Source organism: Neomonachus schauinslandi, chromosome 12 (assembly GCF_002201575.2).
Source record: "Neomonachus schauinslandi chromosome 12, ASM220157v2, whole genome shotgun sequence".
NCBI classification, from domain to species: domain Eukaryota; kingdom Metazoa; phylum Chordata; class Mammalia; order Carnivora; family Phocidae; genus Neomonachus; species Neomonachus schauinslandi.
Window position 1 is genome coordinate 16,151,824 of NC_058414.1, and position 16,822 is coordinate 16,168,645.

Sequence of the window (16,822 nt, forward strand, 5' to 3'; positions counted from 1 at the left end):
TGGCTTAGCTGTGTTCTCTCCATGCTCTGTAAACCACCATCCAGCTGGAATCTGCCAGGAGCTTCCTCTGAGCAAAGCTGGTGACTGGCAGAGGGGCAGGGTAGGAGTGGGGTTGGGCGGTATTATTTTATCATGTAGAATGAAAGAATTGGCAGCAGAAGTCGGCTCTAGAATTCCCTGCCAGATCCAGATGGATGATGACCTGCTGAACTGTGACCCCATTGCTCCACCTCAACCCCAGGCAGGAGCTATCGGAGCTTCTGCCTTCACGGACCACTTGGGCATAAAGCGCCAGAATGACTGTTTAAGATCTTTCATTCATTTTCGTTCTTGGGACTTTTATTCATGTGCGAACCCAAATAATAATCTGCATCCTACACCACCGAGGGAGGCAGTGACTCAGCCCTTTTGTAAGGTCAGGATCTCTTCTTTGAGACTATATTTAACAACACTGTTTTGGGTAGGATGCTTATACATTTACCTGTATTTGTTTTACAGGTCGTTTTAAAAGTTCTGGATCCCAGCTTTGAAATAGAAAACCCTTACAGCCCCTACATCCAGGGTATGAGTCGCTCTCGTTTGCGCACCAGTTCCTTTTCTAAAATTTCATGTTAGCAGTGTTCCTCATCACTGCGGTCCATAGTCCATTAAGGGGATGTCAGTCCGGGAGAGTGCCTTGACCTGATGCCTCCTAAGTGTGCTTTGCTTTGCTCTTTTCCTTTCTCTAGACCTTGTGACATTAACAAACCTGAGGATAAACTTCACCAAACTCCATACCCTGGGGGATACTTTGCTGGGAAGGAGGGAAAAGGAGTCCCGTGATAACTACTACTATGCTCTGTATACGATGGTGGTGCGGGGCAGATGTTTTTGTAACGGCCACGCCAGCGAATGCGGCCCTGTGCAGAAGGTGCGGGGAGACGCGTTCGGCCCCCCCGGAATGGTGAGTTACTGAGCAATCCCAAGGGGCACCTGGCTCCCTTACCTTTCCTGTGCTGCTGCTGGTTGTAGACCAGACTCTCTACAGGGGGGTCCACCATCGAAGTGACAGCTTTATGTGGGGGCAGGCGTCATTCAACCTGGCCTGACGGACCAGCTGGAGGAGCTGGGGGGCCGGAGGGGGCTTTGATATTAATTAATGAGTAGCATTTATCATTTATGGTTTCACGGGAGCCCATCTTGCTCCCTTTTTGTTTTATTTGGCTTTTCAGGGAATGGAGCTTTGGTGGCGAGGACCCATGGTCCCACAAAAATGCCTTGAAGGTCTCTTGTGTGAGACAGCCTGTACTCCGTGCCAGGGTGTTGGACTAAAATCTGTCACTGTCAAAATGGCCATTCCAAGTAACATTCTTGCCCTGGGAATGACTGTTCCTAGCACTGATCTCTTCCATGCTTTGGGACGAGGCTTCAAAGAGTGATGTAGTAGAAGAATTGTGTTTTAACGCCGAGTCCCAAGGGTGTGTCCGCGAAATAATTTTAAACTATTAGCCACAATCAGACAGGGCGGGATACTTCCCTGTCAGCCACCTCATATTTCCCTAGAAATAGAACTTCTCTCTTTGAACTTGGACATACGGGGCATTTTGTGGAAAAGCCAAGAGAATCACACATTTTTCTCCAGTTTCTTTCTGTTTTCTAATTCCCTCTTTTCCCTTACACTCCTCAGCCACCCCCTGTGCGCACGCACACACACACGTACACACACGCGTGTGCACACACATGCGCACACGTACACACATGCACACACGTGCACACACGCACACACGTACACGTGCGCACACACGTACATGTGCACACACATACACACACGTGCGCACGCACACACACATACACACACACAGGTACACACACTCCCCATTCTGTCTGTCCTTGTGCTGCGGGCTGCAATATGTTGTTTTAAAAGTAGAACTCAGAAATGCCAAAAAATATGTGTCCCAAACACCTTAAATTTTTTCAAAATTTTAGGGCTGGTTAAGCAATAACAAAAGCTAGTCAAGGTTGGTGCCGTCACTAGCCAGGAACACTGAGACCCAGAGAGGTGCCCGGCCTGCTAGTTCACTTTCCACGTAACGAAGCCCAGCATCCTCCAAGCAAAGCCCCCTTTCCACACCACGCAGGTTCACGGTCGCTGCATCTGTCAGCACCATACAGATGGCCCAAACTGTGAGAGGTGCAGGGACTTCTTCCACGACGCTCCGTGGAGGCCAGGAGCAGGCCACCAGGACAGCACGTGCAGAGGTACGTGGGGAACACCCTCAGCCTGGACCCAATGTGCTCTGCACCGCCTAAAAGACCATTGAGTTCATTTCGGTGGGGCTGCAGGCGACGGGGGTGATGGACCTGTGGCTCCGGCTCCGGCATATCCTGATGTTGCCCATGACCTCCAACTTCTCAAGTCTTCACACCAAACATGAACATTAATTTACATACTGAAACAATATGCATGTCGTGTGGTCGCTTTCTGGAGGAGGGGCAGAGCCATGTCACGGTACTATCACTGGGGACAGGGCTGGTCCAGGATCTGGTGAATACCAGGTTTGGTACGGAGATCCCTACCGTTTTCCTGAATACTCATACATTCCATGAACTGGATCTTTTTTTTTTTTAAGATTTTATTTATTTATTTGACAGAGAGAGAGCACAAGCAGGGGCAGCAGCAGAGAGAGAGGGAGAGGGAGAAACAGACTCCCTGCTGAACAAAGATCCTGACATGGGGCTTGATCTTAGAACCCCGGGATCATGACCTGAGCCGAAGGCAGATGCTTAACCGACACCACCCAGGCGTCCCCTCATGAACTGGATCCTAAACACATATGTCAGGAGAGATGAAGATAAGGACCAAGTCTGACAGGCTATTGTATTTTTTGTAAAATATTTAGTCTAATAAAGTAGAGAGTTTTCTTGTAAGGTGTTCACGGCCTCTGAATTTTGATGAACTTCCATACAAACTTGTCACTCAGTTTCTTTTCCCAGATGGGGAGGGGGAATAGGATGTGAGGGAAGAGTTCTCATGAAAACGTCCCATCCATGAGAGTCACAGTGGGCAGACCCAGCAAAATGGAGCCTGAGATTTTGCTGTTTACAGGGAAACCCCAGCAAGGCACACAGCACAGACTTTACCACCAAGACAAACAAAGTCCTTTCCCTCTGTTGCTCTGGCTGAGCCCCAGATGGGATGGGAATGACCTATAGCCGCCCTTCTGGCTCTTCTGCCCATGGAGATGGAGAAGCAGGCAGGGGCCCAGCTCGGACATCTTACCTGAGGATCCCTGAACCTGCAGAACATGGGATATAAAAATTCAAGTTTACAAAGCCTGAGTCAGTAAAAGTATTCTTTACTGGAAAACAACAAAACTGCACCCTAGGCCTTCTGGATCACCCAAATGATTTACTTTTGTTTATTTGATATAAAAAAAACACAAATATTAAACACAGGGAGCACATTTTACAGAGAATGGGGCAGAATCAGAGCACTAGGAAGATCCTTTGAAAGCACCTGTTTTAATCTGTGTGTACTGGAGGCGCCACTGTGGCTCAGTGGGTTAAGGGTCTGCCTTGGGCTCAGGTCACGATCCCAGGGTCCTGGGATTGAGTCCCCCATCTGGATCCTTGCTCAGCGGGGAGTCTTCTTCTCCCTCCCCCTCTGCCTCTCCCCGCAGCTTGTGCTCTCTCTAGTGCTCACTCTCAAATAAATAAATAAATACAATCTTTAAAAAAACTGATCTGTGCATACTTGGTGTATCTAACAAGACGGGGTAGTGGCAGGAGATGGAGGGTCAGGAGGGCTGCGGTGATTGGCCGCGGCCCAGCGTCTCGGTGTCCCCCAGACCTCGGCCAATCTCTCATAGCCCGTCTCCTTCCTCAGCTTGTCGCTGCAACAGCCACGCTGACCGCTGTCACTTCGACATAACGGCGTACGTGCGGAGCGGCGGCCGCAGTGGGGGCGTGTGCGAGGACTGCCGCCACCACACCGAGGGGCAGCACTGTGACCGCTGCAGGCCCCTCTTCTACAGGGACGCGCTCAAGGCCATGTCCGATCCTCATGCGTGCATCCGTGAGTCCCCGGCCGCGGGCCTGTCTGTCCCACGCGTGTGAGCAGAGGCTGACGGAGAGGCCTCCCTTGCGCCGCCAGCCCCCCGCTCGGTTGCGCAGCATGCCCAGAGCGCCCGGGTTAGGGGCCGGGGGCGGCGGGGGCGGCGGGGGCGGGGGGGGGGGGCTCGCCAAAGCACTGCGGCTCTAAGAGCTTCCGTTCTCAGCGCAGTTTGGGTCGGATGATCCGGGTCCGTCCTGGTAGCCCCTGGTGAGTGGGGAAACTATGCTGGATTGAGCCAGGGGCGGGCGCGTGGTTTCAGAGGAGGCTGCGGACACCCGGGTGCACTGGAGGTCAGCGGGGGCAAGCGGCCGAACGCAGTCGCCCGGCTTACCGTGGCCGGCTGGCTCCACCGTGCCGGAGCAACAGGCATTCCGTAGAAACGTACTTGGGATTTTGAACTTGGATCTTTCCCCAGCCTAGCCGAGAGGGGACGACCCTCTCTCCCCATGCTGGGCGGGGCAGCTCCCAGTCAGTGGCGCTGGTCCAGAGGGTCCGCAACCAGTAAGCCGCCCACAGCCATTCTGTTCCCACACAGCCACTCTGTCACTTTCAGTACGGTAGTCAGTAAATTACACGGACATGCAACGCTCCGTTATACAACAGGCTGTGTGTCGGATGATTTTGCCCAACTGTCAGCCAATGTGAGTGTTGTCAGCATGCTAAGGCAGGCTAGACTAAGCCGTGATGTTTGGTCGGTTAGATGTAGTAAATATATTTTTGACTTAAGAAATTTTCGGCTTATGATGGGTTTATCAGACAGAGTCCTGCCTTAAGTCGAGGAAGATCCATAGTGAAATTGGCTGCAACATTTCTTTGGCTGTAGACAATTCAGTTTTGCTGATAAGCTAACATTACCTTGCTGCTGCTGCAGCTTTTTAAGATTTATTTATTTACGTTAGAGAGAGAGAGAGAGCCCGAGCAAGAGGGGTGGAGGGAGAGAATCTTAAGCAGACTCCATGCTGAGCACGGAGCCTGATGCTTGGCTCAATCTCACAACCCTGAGACCATGACCTGAGCTGAAACCAAGAGTCGGTGGCTTACCTGACTGAGCCACCCAGGCAGCCTACCTTGCTTCTTTTATTTTTTTTAATCTTTAAAAATCTTTCATTTTGTCCTTAATCTCAACTTTTAAAAATGGAATATCTTATGCATATACAAATAATAGGGAATTATATAATAAGCAACCTTATGCCCACCAGCAGCCGTGTCAAAACATATCTTATGCTATCATCTTTAGGACCTTAATAAGCACTACAGATGCTGCTGGGGACCCAGGCGCACACTTGCCCCATTTGTTACCCTCTTTCCTGGGGATAAACTCACATATTTGGCAATTATCATTGCAATGCCAGCTTTTACACTTTCATATGTTCTTGTATACAAACAATATATGTTGGCATTTTTTCAAATTTCAGATAAATGGTATCCCACTGTATGTATCCTTCATTATTTTGTCCATTATGTTTTTGAAATTTGTCCATATCAGGCAGCCCTCAGTCTCCAGTTTTAATATCTGTAGGTAATATCTGTATAGAGCTCTTTCTTCCTCTAAGTATGACAAAATCTATTTGGCCATTTTTCTTTTGATGCTTCAAAAAACATTCTTGTATATGTGGCCTTGTGCACATGCACAAATCCTGTCCCTAAGACCCATACCGAGAAGTGGAATTACTGGACCATAGGGTATGAACTTTGTCAAGCCAATTACGTGGTACTGCTTTGTTCCCTAAGTGGGGGTACCAATTAACACCCACACCAGCAGCGTGGGAGTGTTCCCGTTGCTCTGTGTCTTGGCCATCCCTGGGTTTTGTCACACTTCAATTTTTGCTAATGAAAAGTTATCTCATCATTATTTTCATTTGAACGTCCCTGCAGGAATGAGACTAGAGCGAGACAAGCCAAGCACCCAGGTCCCAACACTTCAGGAAGGTCTCTCTGTCTCTCTCTGAGTGACGTAAACGTGGGGTTGACACCTAGCATTTGCACTAAGCTGGCAGTGAGCAGCTCCTCAAGTTTTATACCCTAGGCACCTTGCTTGCCTCACTCCAGTCCCAGCACTGCTATCAATTACTGCATAGATAAATACTCCAACTTGATTTCCAATACTACGTGCCAGTTCCTGGGTCTGAGGTTTTACTCTACTCACAGACTGACAAGGAGCTTGTTACTGTTTCATGGATGCTGGTGGAAGACCTGAAACTCCCGGGTGAAAGACAAAGGACTTCATTACCCATGACACAGCAAGCAACAAGATGCTTGTATTGGTGTATGTTCCCATGTCCCTAAGCCCTGAGTCCCATGGGGCAATTCAAAGGATGCCAGGTGGATCCGCATACTGAATGAGTTTATGCTACAGCCAAGGAACACTGAGCTTGGGGGATTCATTGCTTTTATAGCAAGGGGAAGCATGCCTGTTCTTTGTCCAGGGGAAGAGGTTACCTCATCCCTCAAGGTAGCTTGCTGGAAGCACAACCTTGAGAAATGGCCCTGGTGAAGAGCAGTCAGGGCCTTGCATTGTTGGCACACTCAGCAAAAAACGTTCGGATGCCCAGGGCCCGTGGAAGGTTGCCTCTCCCAAGACCCAGAAATCCTGCTTCTTAGGCGGTATCATCAATATCTTGTTGTTTTGGGGGGAGGGGTTTGGTATAAAACTACAACTTCAAACTTTATATAATCATAACACATAAAATAAAGTCATATACAGAAGTAATTCATAGCCACCTGAATGTATACAACATCCTAGATTTCACTTTAAATCCTCACAATGTAGGAAAAGCATAAATGAAGTTTTTGTTCAGATTACTTAGTGGGGGGTGTAGGGATGGGGTAACTGGGTGATGGACATTAAGGAGGGCATGTGATGTAATGAGCATTGGATATTATATAAGACTGATGAATTACAGGCCTGTACCCCTGAAACCAATAATATATGTTAATTAATTGAATTTAAATTTAAAAATGTTTAAAAAAAGATAACTTAGTAGGTACCTGACTGCATAACATTTTCCCTTACATGACCTGTTTAAAATTGATACAAAGAACTGAATTCTTAGAAAAAACATTTCTTTAAATCAGTGTCCTAAGCGTCCTACATTTTTTTTACCAGAATCTATAATCCACCCCCACTGCCTTACACACACACACAACACACACACACACACACACACACACATGCAAAATATTTTATTAATATTTTAAACCCTATTCATTTATAAAAGAAGAAGAAATTGCTCTCTTAGGTAGAATCAGAGGGAAATATAATGTTTTGAACCAGATAATCTAGGAATCTGGAAAGAGACTGGAAGTAACTAAGCCAGATAGTCACGTCAACCAAAGTCTTGTTCCTTAAAAACCACTTAGTATTGGGGCGCCTGGGTGGCTCAGTCAGTTAAGCGTCTGCCTTCAGCTCAGGTCATGATCCCGGGCTCCCTGCTCAGCAGTGAGTTGGCTTCTCCCTCAGCCCCTCCCCCTGCTTGTGCTCTCTCTTACTTGCTCTTGCTCGCTCTCTCACTCAAATAAATAAATAAAATCTTTAAAAAAAAAAAACTGCTTAGAATTAATGATGGCACTTCTGAAGGAAACTAAGAAAACTAGTACCCAGACATGAAATTACGAAGTCGTTCTTTATAAACAAGGAGCTGTTTTTTGTTTTTTTTTTTAAGGAAAAATTATGTGTGTACAAATGGCATTTATTAAGACTGACCAGCAGTCTCATATAAATTTTCTCTGAATTGTCCTTGTTTGAGCCTAAATATTTACATAATCAGATTCCAGGCCTAAGGGATGACTAATTTTAAGTCTTCTGTGATTAAAACACAGTCAAATGTGATACAGGAAAACACACAAAGCTTTGGTAGATTCAACCACTCATAATGTGATTTTGCTGGAGTTAAGTTGTGTGATGCTGAGAAATTTTATTGCGCTTCTTCTGGTTTTCCCCAAACTAAACAGAACCAAATGCTGTTTTTCTGTAATAAAATTTTATTACCAGTCACAATCCAATAACAGTTGAAAATCGAAAGATTCTGTCAGACAAACCACATATTTGCTTCAATACCCCAAACAACTAGGTTTTTTCCATCAAACTCACTAACCTAAATGGGTGTTATATAAACATACATAACACGGCTTTAGATGGAAGGGGTTTGTTTTTATTCCTCCAAAGTAAACCTGTATAAATGTGAATATAATTATTTCATAGAATCAGGATATTCATTTTTTTAAATCTTTATTGCATTCCTTAAAAGTGGCATCCCTTGGAAACCCAGCCCCACGAGGCTACGAGAGACGCTGGTGGTCATCTGATTATCTACCTGCAGACTTGTCCTCTCTACCAAAGCCACATCAACTGCCGTTTCAAGTTCTCCTGGACACTACCCCTCAAAAATGTGGGGGTCACTGCTCTACAGGGCAGCTCTAACTGTCAGAGAGCTCTTCCTTATAGTCAAATCACTCTCTGCCTTTTATCACTTCTCCCCTCTGGAATTAGTTGTACGATCAGCATCCTTTTTCATAGCGTGCTCCTTCCTGTAGTCGTTCAAGTTTCCGCTGAACAGAAAGGGGGGTGGGGGTGGGGTGGTGCTTTTGTTACTCCTTTTGCTATAGGTGACCATCTCATTTTGCAGAATCTCTTCATCCCAGCTTTTGCTGTGCCAGCAGATTTCCAAAAAGGAAACGGTGATAGAAACCCTTCTTGCTATTCTCCCCCTTTCTTTCTTGAAGGTGCTTCTTCCAGGACGAATTAAAGAGAATGCTAGCATTTATCCTTATTTTTCTGTGATGGGGAAGGGCAGACTTACTTTCTTAACCAGATTTCAGAGATTTGGTAGATATTTTATGTAATGTTTTTTTCTCTTCTTACTCTCTCACGACCCTTGATCATATATACATATATATGTATATATGTATATTTGTGTATTTATATATATAAATATATAAATAATATATAAATGTATTTTATATTATATATAAATAATATATGTAAATATTTGTATATATAAATATATATATTGTGTATTTCCTTACAACATCCCATGCTTACTTGCCTCTAGACTTCATTCTCACCTTTAGAGTCTTATTTTCTTCTCTTAATCTTTCTTTCATTGAGGTGAAATTGACATAACATAAAATTAACCATTTTAAAATGAACAACAATTTAGTAGCACAAAGTTGTACGATCAGCATCTCTACCTAGCTCCAAAATGTTTTCATCACCCCGCAAACTAATCAATGTACTCTTCACATCCAGTTTTCATAATAGCAGTCTTCCTCTGATCCTCTTACTTTAGAATCACTTAAAAGCCTTAAAATATATATATATATGTATATATATACACATATATGCATACACATATGTATGTATGGAATCGTTCAACATTTTCCAGAGGCCGAGATCTGGGAGACATTTCTGAACAGCCTTCGCCCACTGGTCTAGTTGTTTAAACATATTTAATTATTTAAACAAAATAAAATAGTTATAACGTGAGTAAAATGCTATGTTTATATCTCAGGTTTCCCACAATTTGCAATTAACTAAGATAATGCGTGTCTGTGTCCCCAGCTTGTGAATGTGACCCAGACGGGACTTTATCGGGTGGCATGTGTGTGAGCCACTCTGATCCTGCTTTGGGGACTGTGGCCGGCCAGTGCTTGTGCAAGGAGAACGTGGAAGGAGCCAAGTGCGACCAGTGCAAGCCCAACCACCACGGGCTGAGCGCCGCAGACCCCGCAGGCTGTCAGCATAAGTCAGCAGCGGCTGTCCACCAGCCCGGATGCGTTTTAAAGCTTGGGGCTGTCTCTTTCAGCCCTAAAATTCGGTCATTGTAAAACACGCAAGGTATTGACATCTTCTGGGTTTTCTAAAGTGATGCAAACAAACCTCCCACAAATTTTAGTAAATGGGTGATTTTTCTCTTGGTGGTTAGCTGAGATTATCATAAGGGACCAGCAGGGGGCGCTCACATTTCCTCACTGGGGCAAACATGGGACAATGCCAAGAAATTTAATGCCAAGTTGCGAAACCTTTAGAAAAGTGGTCTGGACTTGGACTCTCTTATACAAATCCGTTAAATTAAATTATGCATTTATGCATAGATTGGGGACTTCTTAAGCAATCTTCAAGTGGTTGTTTCTTTTCTTTTTCCTTCTTTAAAATTACTTTTCCCCTTTCTTCTCATACCTTCTGGAATTGGTCCTATATTCTCTAACGAAGGAAGACAAAAATTAAAGAGCCAAGGGAGAGGTTGTGGGGAAATAGGAAGGGTTTTCTGGGGCCAAATGGGGAATTTTCTGGGGCCAAATGGGGAGACCGTTGGCCCCGGGATCACAGAAATTTAGAGTTGCCTGGGTCTCATAGAGCTGCAGATTCCCCAGGGAATCCTGGGGAAATAATTTCCCTCTGGTCACAGCATCATGCTCTATGTTTTTGCTCATATAAGGAACTATAGATTATTTGCATGTTTAGAGAACAGCATGCAGAATCCTACATTCTTCTGGAGTTTAATGGCAACATTAAATTCCAGGATAGTGAATTATATCATCAAGCCAATCCCCATCACACCCAGGTGTTTCCCCTGGTTCAGTATTGACCTGATGCCCTCCCAGAATAGGGCAAATGTTGTGGGTTTTTTTTTTCCTTTTGTAACAGCTTCAGTGAGATATAATTCACATACCATAAAGTTCACCCTTTGAGGTACAATTCAGTGATTTCTAGTCTATTCAGAGTTGTGTCACCACCACTATAATCAATTTTAGAACATTTTCATTACCCCAGAAAGAAGTCCGATAGCCTACTTCTGGCTGTCTACCCAAAAGATTGGAGAGATGTGTACACTCTTGTTCATAGCAGCATTATTCACAATAGCCAAAAAGTAGAAGCGATCCAGGTGTCCATCCATGGATGAGTGGGCAAGCAAAACGTGGCATATACATACAACAGAACATTCTTCAGCCTTAAAAAGGAAGCTCTGACACATGCAACAGTATGGACGGACTTTGAGGAGGTTCAGCTCAGTGAAATAAGCCGGTCACAAAAGGACAACTACTGTATGATCAATCCACTTCCATGAGGTACCTAGAGCAGTCAAGTCCATGGAAGCACAAAGTAGTGGTTGCCAAGGGCTTGGGGGAGGGAGGAAGGGGTGGAGATGGTGTTTAAAGGGCATAGAGTTTCAGTTTTGCAAGATGACGGACGAGTCCTGGAGATTAGTTGCAAAACAGTGTGGGTGTATTTAAAATGGTAAATTTTATGTCACATGTATTTTACCATAAGATAAGTAAAGAAGCCCCATGGCCTTTAGCTACCATCCCCTCATCCCCCATTCCCCCAGCCCTGGGCAAGCATGAATCCACTTTCTGTCTCTGTAGATTTGCCCACTGTGGACATTTCAGGCAAATGAAATCATCCAATATGTGGTCCTTTGTGACTGGCTTCTTTCCCTTAGCATCATGTTTTCAAGGTTCGTCCATGTTGCAGTGTGTGTCAATGTTTCGTTCCTTTTTATGGCTTAACAATATTCCATTGTGTGGATACTCCACAAATGACCTATCCATTCATCATTCGATGGACATTTGGGTTGTTTCTACAAGCAGTGGTTTTTCCTGCAGGGGAAATGTGTATCTTGCTCTTAGCAAATTTCTTAGCCTCACAACAAAGGCAGAACTCAGGGATGCCTGTGCATGGCAGAGAAAGAGGAGGGAGAGGATGAAAAGAAAACATAACAAGGCAGTAAGGAGAGAGAGGAGAGAGAGAAACGTTAGATGCATCTGCCAAAAAAGGAGCCATCGCTAACAACCACGAGCCTCAGAAACCCTTGCCCTGCGTTAAGCGAGCTGATCCCCCCCGACCCCCCACCCCGCGGCATCACTCAGGGTGACTGTCCCAGCTGCGCCCTCTTGCACAACTTCTTTTCCTTTGTCTCCTCCTAAGTGCCATCCGGCAGAACTGCATGGGGCCTCTGGAAGTGTCTGGGCCTGGCTTTCCTGGGTGGGGTTGTGCGCACTACGATAATCATGCGGACCAGACACTAGGCAGGGCTGGCGGGGACTCTGTGTTCTTGAGGCCACGCGTTTTGCTCCGTGTGAGCTCTTCAGGACAAGAGTGGGGTCAATAAAAACGAGAATAATTGTGTTTGCCGTGCTTTCAGCCTGTGACTGTAACCCCTGGGGGAGTCTGCCCCTCTCAGCCTGCGATGTGGACACGGGGCGATGTTTGTGCCAGCCATTCGCCACGGGACCACACTGTGAAGAGTGCACCGTAGGTATTTGCCTAGGATTGCCCTTGTAGGTCATCGGTCCGGTCTCTGCTGCCAACTGCCCAGAAGAGAGCCGGTCTTGTTAATTGCTTTCCTGTCCTGAGAGACCCGGTCTTGTTAATTGCTTTCCTGTCCTGATGTATTTCAGGCCTCCCTGGGAAAGGTTGTATACGCTACAGAAATCCGCAAACACTAGAAATCAGCCCCCACCCTTCTAGAGAGAGCCGGCTGTTAGACATTCACCAGCACACCAACTTTTACCAAATTGGCCTGAACCCACCCAGGCACCGACGCCGGAAGTGTTATGTGCTGTTCTCCCGAAAGTGCCAAGCAGTAGAATGTGACGATTTATCTCCGCCCCTCTCTCCGCCGGCCAGATCACGGAGCCTTTTCTTCTGTCTGTCGCATACAGTCCCTTTATCACCCCTACCACTCCTTGCCTAAAAAATATTTTGGATGAGCTCATTAAAAAAATAAATAAATAAAACCCCCAAACCACAGGATTACATGTATTATAGATTCTTGTGGGAAATAAACTCCCGGATTTTTCACAGTCTCCTCTAAACATACGAGCACATATGTCTAAAAATTAGTAACAGAAAACTTTTTTTTACGCCATAAGAAATGTGTCATGCAGTTAGGGAGTTCAACTCCAACTCGTCCCGTGACATTTTACAAAGAAAGAAAAAAAAAAAAAGCTGAATCTAATAAAAGAACAGTGACCTTGATGTGTCTGAAGAAATGTAGATGATAAATAAGAAACATATGCCTATTACCACATAGTTTTGTGGTAATATTTTAAGTCATTTTACTGAAAACATATGAGGATGGGGCGCAGGAGGTGGGGAAAGAAAGCCAGGAAATATGTATGAAGAGGGAGCTCTCTAAGACAGGGCAGGTGACCTAGAAATTATGAAGGAAGGTGAGCCAGGCCAACTCCAGGGCCATGTGGGGGCAACATGGAGAGGATGCAGGAAAATAACTGAGCAGGGGCCACCCCGTGGGGGCTCGTCCATTGTGGCTGAGCCCACGCATCCTGTGTCCGGTGGTGCCTGGGACCTGCGCGGAGCCCCCCACCTCCCCCCATGCCAGCACGCCCGGCCCAGGGGGAGTTTTAACAACCACATCCTGAGTGAGGCCTGTCATGGCACGTTGTTTTGCCTGAACTGAAGTTTAGTTTTGGGGAAAATATCAAAATTCCTTTCCTGTGTTTTGTAACAAGTTAGGTCAACTTTTAATGTTTAAAATAAATCTTTTTGAGTAAAATCAGGCATAAAATTTTACCAAGCTAATGAAAAAAAAAAGTATATTGATACTTAACAGACCTGTTTCCAACAAGAGCGCCATGCCTATTAAGACCTTAATTTTTTAATTGTCTGAGCATGTTAACTTGAGATCTGAGGGGGAAGCATTTTTTTTTTTAGCATTTTATAGTAAATGTTATCAGATTTAAGGACTAGTTGTTTGTATCTCACCAGCTGCTTATATTGAATAAAGGTCAAGATGTTGCAATGATGAAAAAAGTCTCAAACAAAGTTGACTCTCACGCAGAGCTTATTATGCCAAAACTTATTTATAAACAAGAGAGCCTGCTGAACTGTAATATTCAACTAAGATCTCAAAAGCAGCTTGATTGATTTTTTTTTTTTTTACCCCAAACATTTTAGGGTTGTGGAGGTAAAAATCCCTAGGGATTCTGTGGTAAGGGAACCTATTGGTTTTGCAAAAGCAGTTGCAAATCAGCTAAAGACCTTCTCCCCAGATTGGCCTTAGGTGACCTAGTGGGAGACGGAATTGATACTCTTAGAGGACCCAGTAGTTTCCACCGCATCTGAGCTTGGAGTCATCCACAGACAACCCGCCTGTCCCCCTCATTTCAAGTCCCAGAAATGGGAGATACGTGTCCTCGAAGATCACTACCAAGTGCACAGGCAAGAAATGCTGGGTGATTGCCCAGGCTGTGTGGCTATTTGGCATGAGTCAACTGAATCATACTGGTTTTAATAGTACACTTAGAGCAGCAAATCTCTTCATAGCTGGAAGCGGCTGAGCATTTTCTCTTTGTAGGCTGGATACTGGGGACTGGAAGATCACCTCCATGGCTGTTCTCCCTGCGACTGTGATATTGGAGGTGCTTATTCCAATATGTAAGTCAATCAAATGAATGACAAAGTTCTGTGGCTATAGTCTTCACTCACGTTTCCACATAAAAGCACATTTTATTCTGATATGCTCTTAGTCATCGGCGATGGGCTTTATTCCATGACAAGAAAAGGGCGTTGAAAAGCGATGATCTTGAAACATTAACTACAGCTCAGTTGATTTATTTTGCTTGAAATATGCCTAAGGAAGAGAGAAACAGTTCTACTCCCTGGGTATCCCAGGAGGTGGTAAGATGGATGCCTCGTGTGACTTGACCTGCCTAAAACACCAACTTTTTGCCACCCTATAAAGAGAGGTCCTACACTCCTGTTTGCAGTCTTTAGAGCAGAATCAGAGGAAAGAAATGGCTACTTGGGTTTCATAGATCTGGACTGGCTTTTCAAGACCAGACACGTAGAGCCCACGGCCTCCTAACCTCCTCCTCAAGACAACTGATTGATAGATTCAAAGAGTGGGTCCAAACTCAGAAGGCATTGAGCTCAGCACCCCCATGCCTTCATTTTATACCTGCCCCCCCCCCCCCCATCACCACGTTTGTGCATGATGGATTTGTTTTTCCCCAGGTGCTCACCCAAGGATGGGCAGTGTGAATGCCGCCTGCACATCACGGGCCGCCGCTGCACTGAACCAGCCCCTGGCTACTTCTTTGCTCCTTTGAATTTCTATCTCTATGAGGCAGAGGAAGCCACCCCACTGCAAGGACTTGCGCCTTTGGTGCGTATTTCATTTAGTCGCCTTACAGATTTGATTTGATGGCGTGTCAGTCCATACATATAACACACCCTTGAGATCATGGTTAAGGTACCCGGAAAAGAATGGTTTTGCCCACATATGCAGATCAGAGTAGACCTTAATTTATCATAGAACTGGGGTGCCTGGGTGGCTCAGTTGGTTAAGCAACTGCTTTCGGCTCAGGTCATGATCCTGGAGTCCCGGGATCGAGTCCCACATCGGGCTCCCTGCTCGGTGGAGGGTCTGCTTCTCCCTCTCCTGCTCTCTGTCTCTCATTCTCTCTCTCTCAAATAAATAAATAAAATCTTTAAAAAAAAAATTTATCATAGAACTGAAGATTATAGAAATTCTTGAGGGCAGAGTCTGCATTTTATTTAATCTTTGTAGTCCAATTCTAGTGCAGAGCCTGGCACATAAGGGGGAATTGGATTAAGTTGTGATTTCACTTTTGCTCTTTAAATGTGCCCCTCAGATAGCACGTGTTTATTGAGCATCTACTTGTCTGCCTTCCCCACGACACTACAAACCATGAGAGGGAAGAAATAGATGTGTATCCCATTCATCACTGTTGCCCTAGGGCCTACCACAGTTCCTGACCCATGGTAGGAATGTCACAGACCTCTGCTAATGAGTGAATGAATAAGGTTCCTAACAGACGAGGATGCTGTGTTCTCTGGCCTCCTGAAGCTGATCTCAGATTAGCAGTTCTCACCGAAGGCAGCCATGTTCACTGGAGTGTGTGACTGCAAACATCACTTGGCGTGCTACTTTGTTTCCTACAAGTCACAGTCCCGTGGGAGCTTTTCCCTAAACATATTTTTCTAAAAGTCTCGTTAGCGGAGCAGACACATACGTGCAGAATGGTTAGAGAAAACATGAGTTGGACTCCTGTGACATTCTCAAGCACGTGGTGCCAGCCACAGGCAGGAATGTGATGGTAATGCGAGGTGGACGTCTCAAGGAGAGAAAGCATGGGAAGGTCGGTTCTGAAGACAGGATTTGGATAGAAAACAGGGGAGCTCATCCAGGTTCCAGCGATGAAGTCATTTCCTGAGACCTCTTCTTTATCTGGACACTGTTGGTGGGAGGGATGAAAATGCCCCTTAGGAGGATTGGAATGTTCTCTTTTACTGACTGGAATTGGGGAAGGGGGCAGGAGGCTTTTCCTGTCCCTACTTAGACTTACAGCCATGGTGGGTGGAATCAAATGAAACAATTCTTTTTTTTTTTAATATTTTTTTTAAATTTATTTATTTGAGAGAGAGACTGAGATAGAGAGAGCATGAGAGGGGTTAGGGTCAGAGGGAGAAGCAGACTCCCTGCCGAGCAGGGAGCCCAATGCGGGACTCGATCCCGGGACTCCAGGATCATGACCTGAGCCGAAGGCAGTCGCTTAACCAACTGAGCCACCCAGGCGTCCCTCAAATGAAACAATTCTATGTCCGCATTCTTCACGGGTTTTAATTTTGTCTTTATGGTGGAGAGTGGAAAAAAAAAACAACTTTGGGAAAGTAATAAAGTAATATTAGTATTTATAGTTAGGCTGTAACTATTGTTAAGTAATAGAAAATGTGTATTGGCC

At 45.4% G+C, this 16,822-nt stretch overlaps 1 protein-coding gene across 1 annotated transcript in view; it reads left to right on the top strand.

The window, feature by feature from the left end:
- The window catches only part of LAMB4 (laminin subunit beta 4), a 102,492-nt gene that overhangs the window by 23,135 nt on the left and 62,535 nt on the right, over nt 1-16,822 (top strand). The window contains 8 exon segments of the mRNA XM_021682940.2: nt 499-562; nt 729-943; nt 2,118-2,238; nt 3,866-4,054; nt 9,654-9,833; nt 12,238-12,347; nt 14,413-14,492; nt 15,072-15,222. Coding sequence (XP_021538615.2) covers nt 499-562; nt 729-943; nt 2,118-2,238; nt 3,866-4,054; nt 9,654-9,833; nt 12,238-12,347; nt 14,413-14,492; nt 15,072-15,222 — 1,110 coding nt within the window.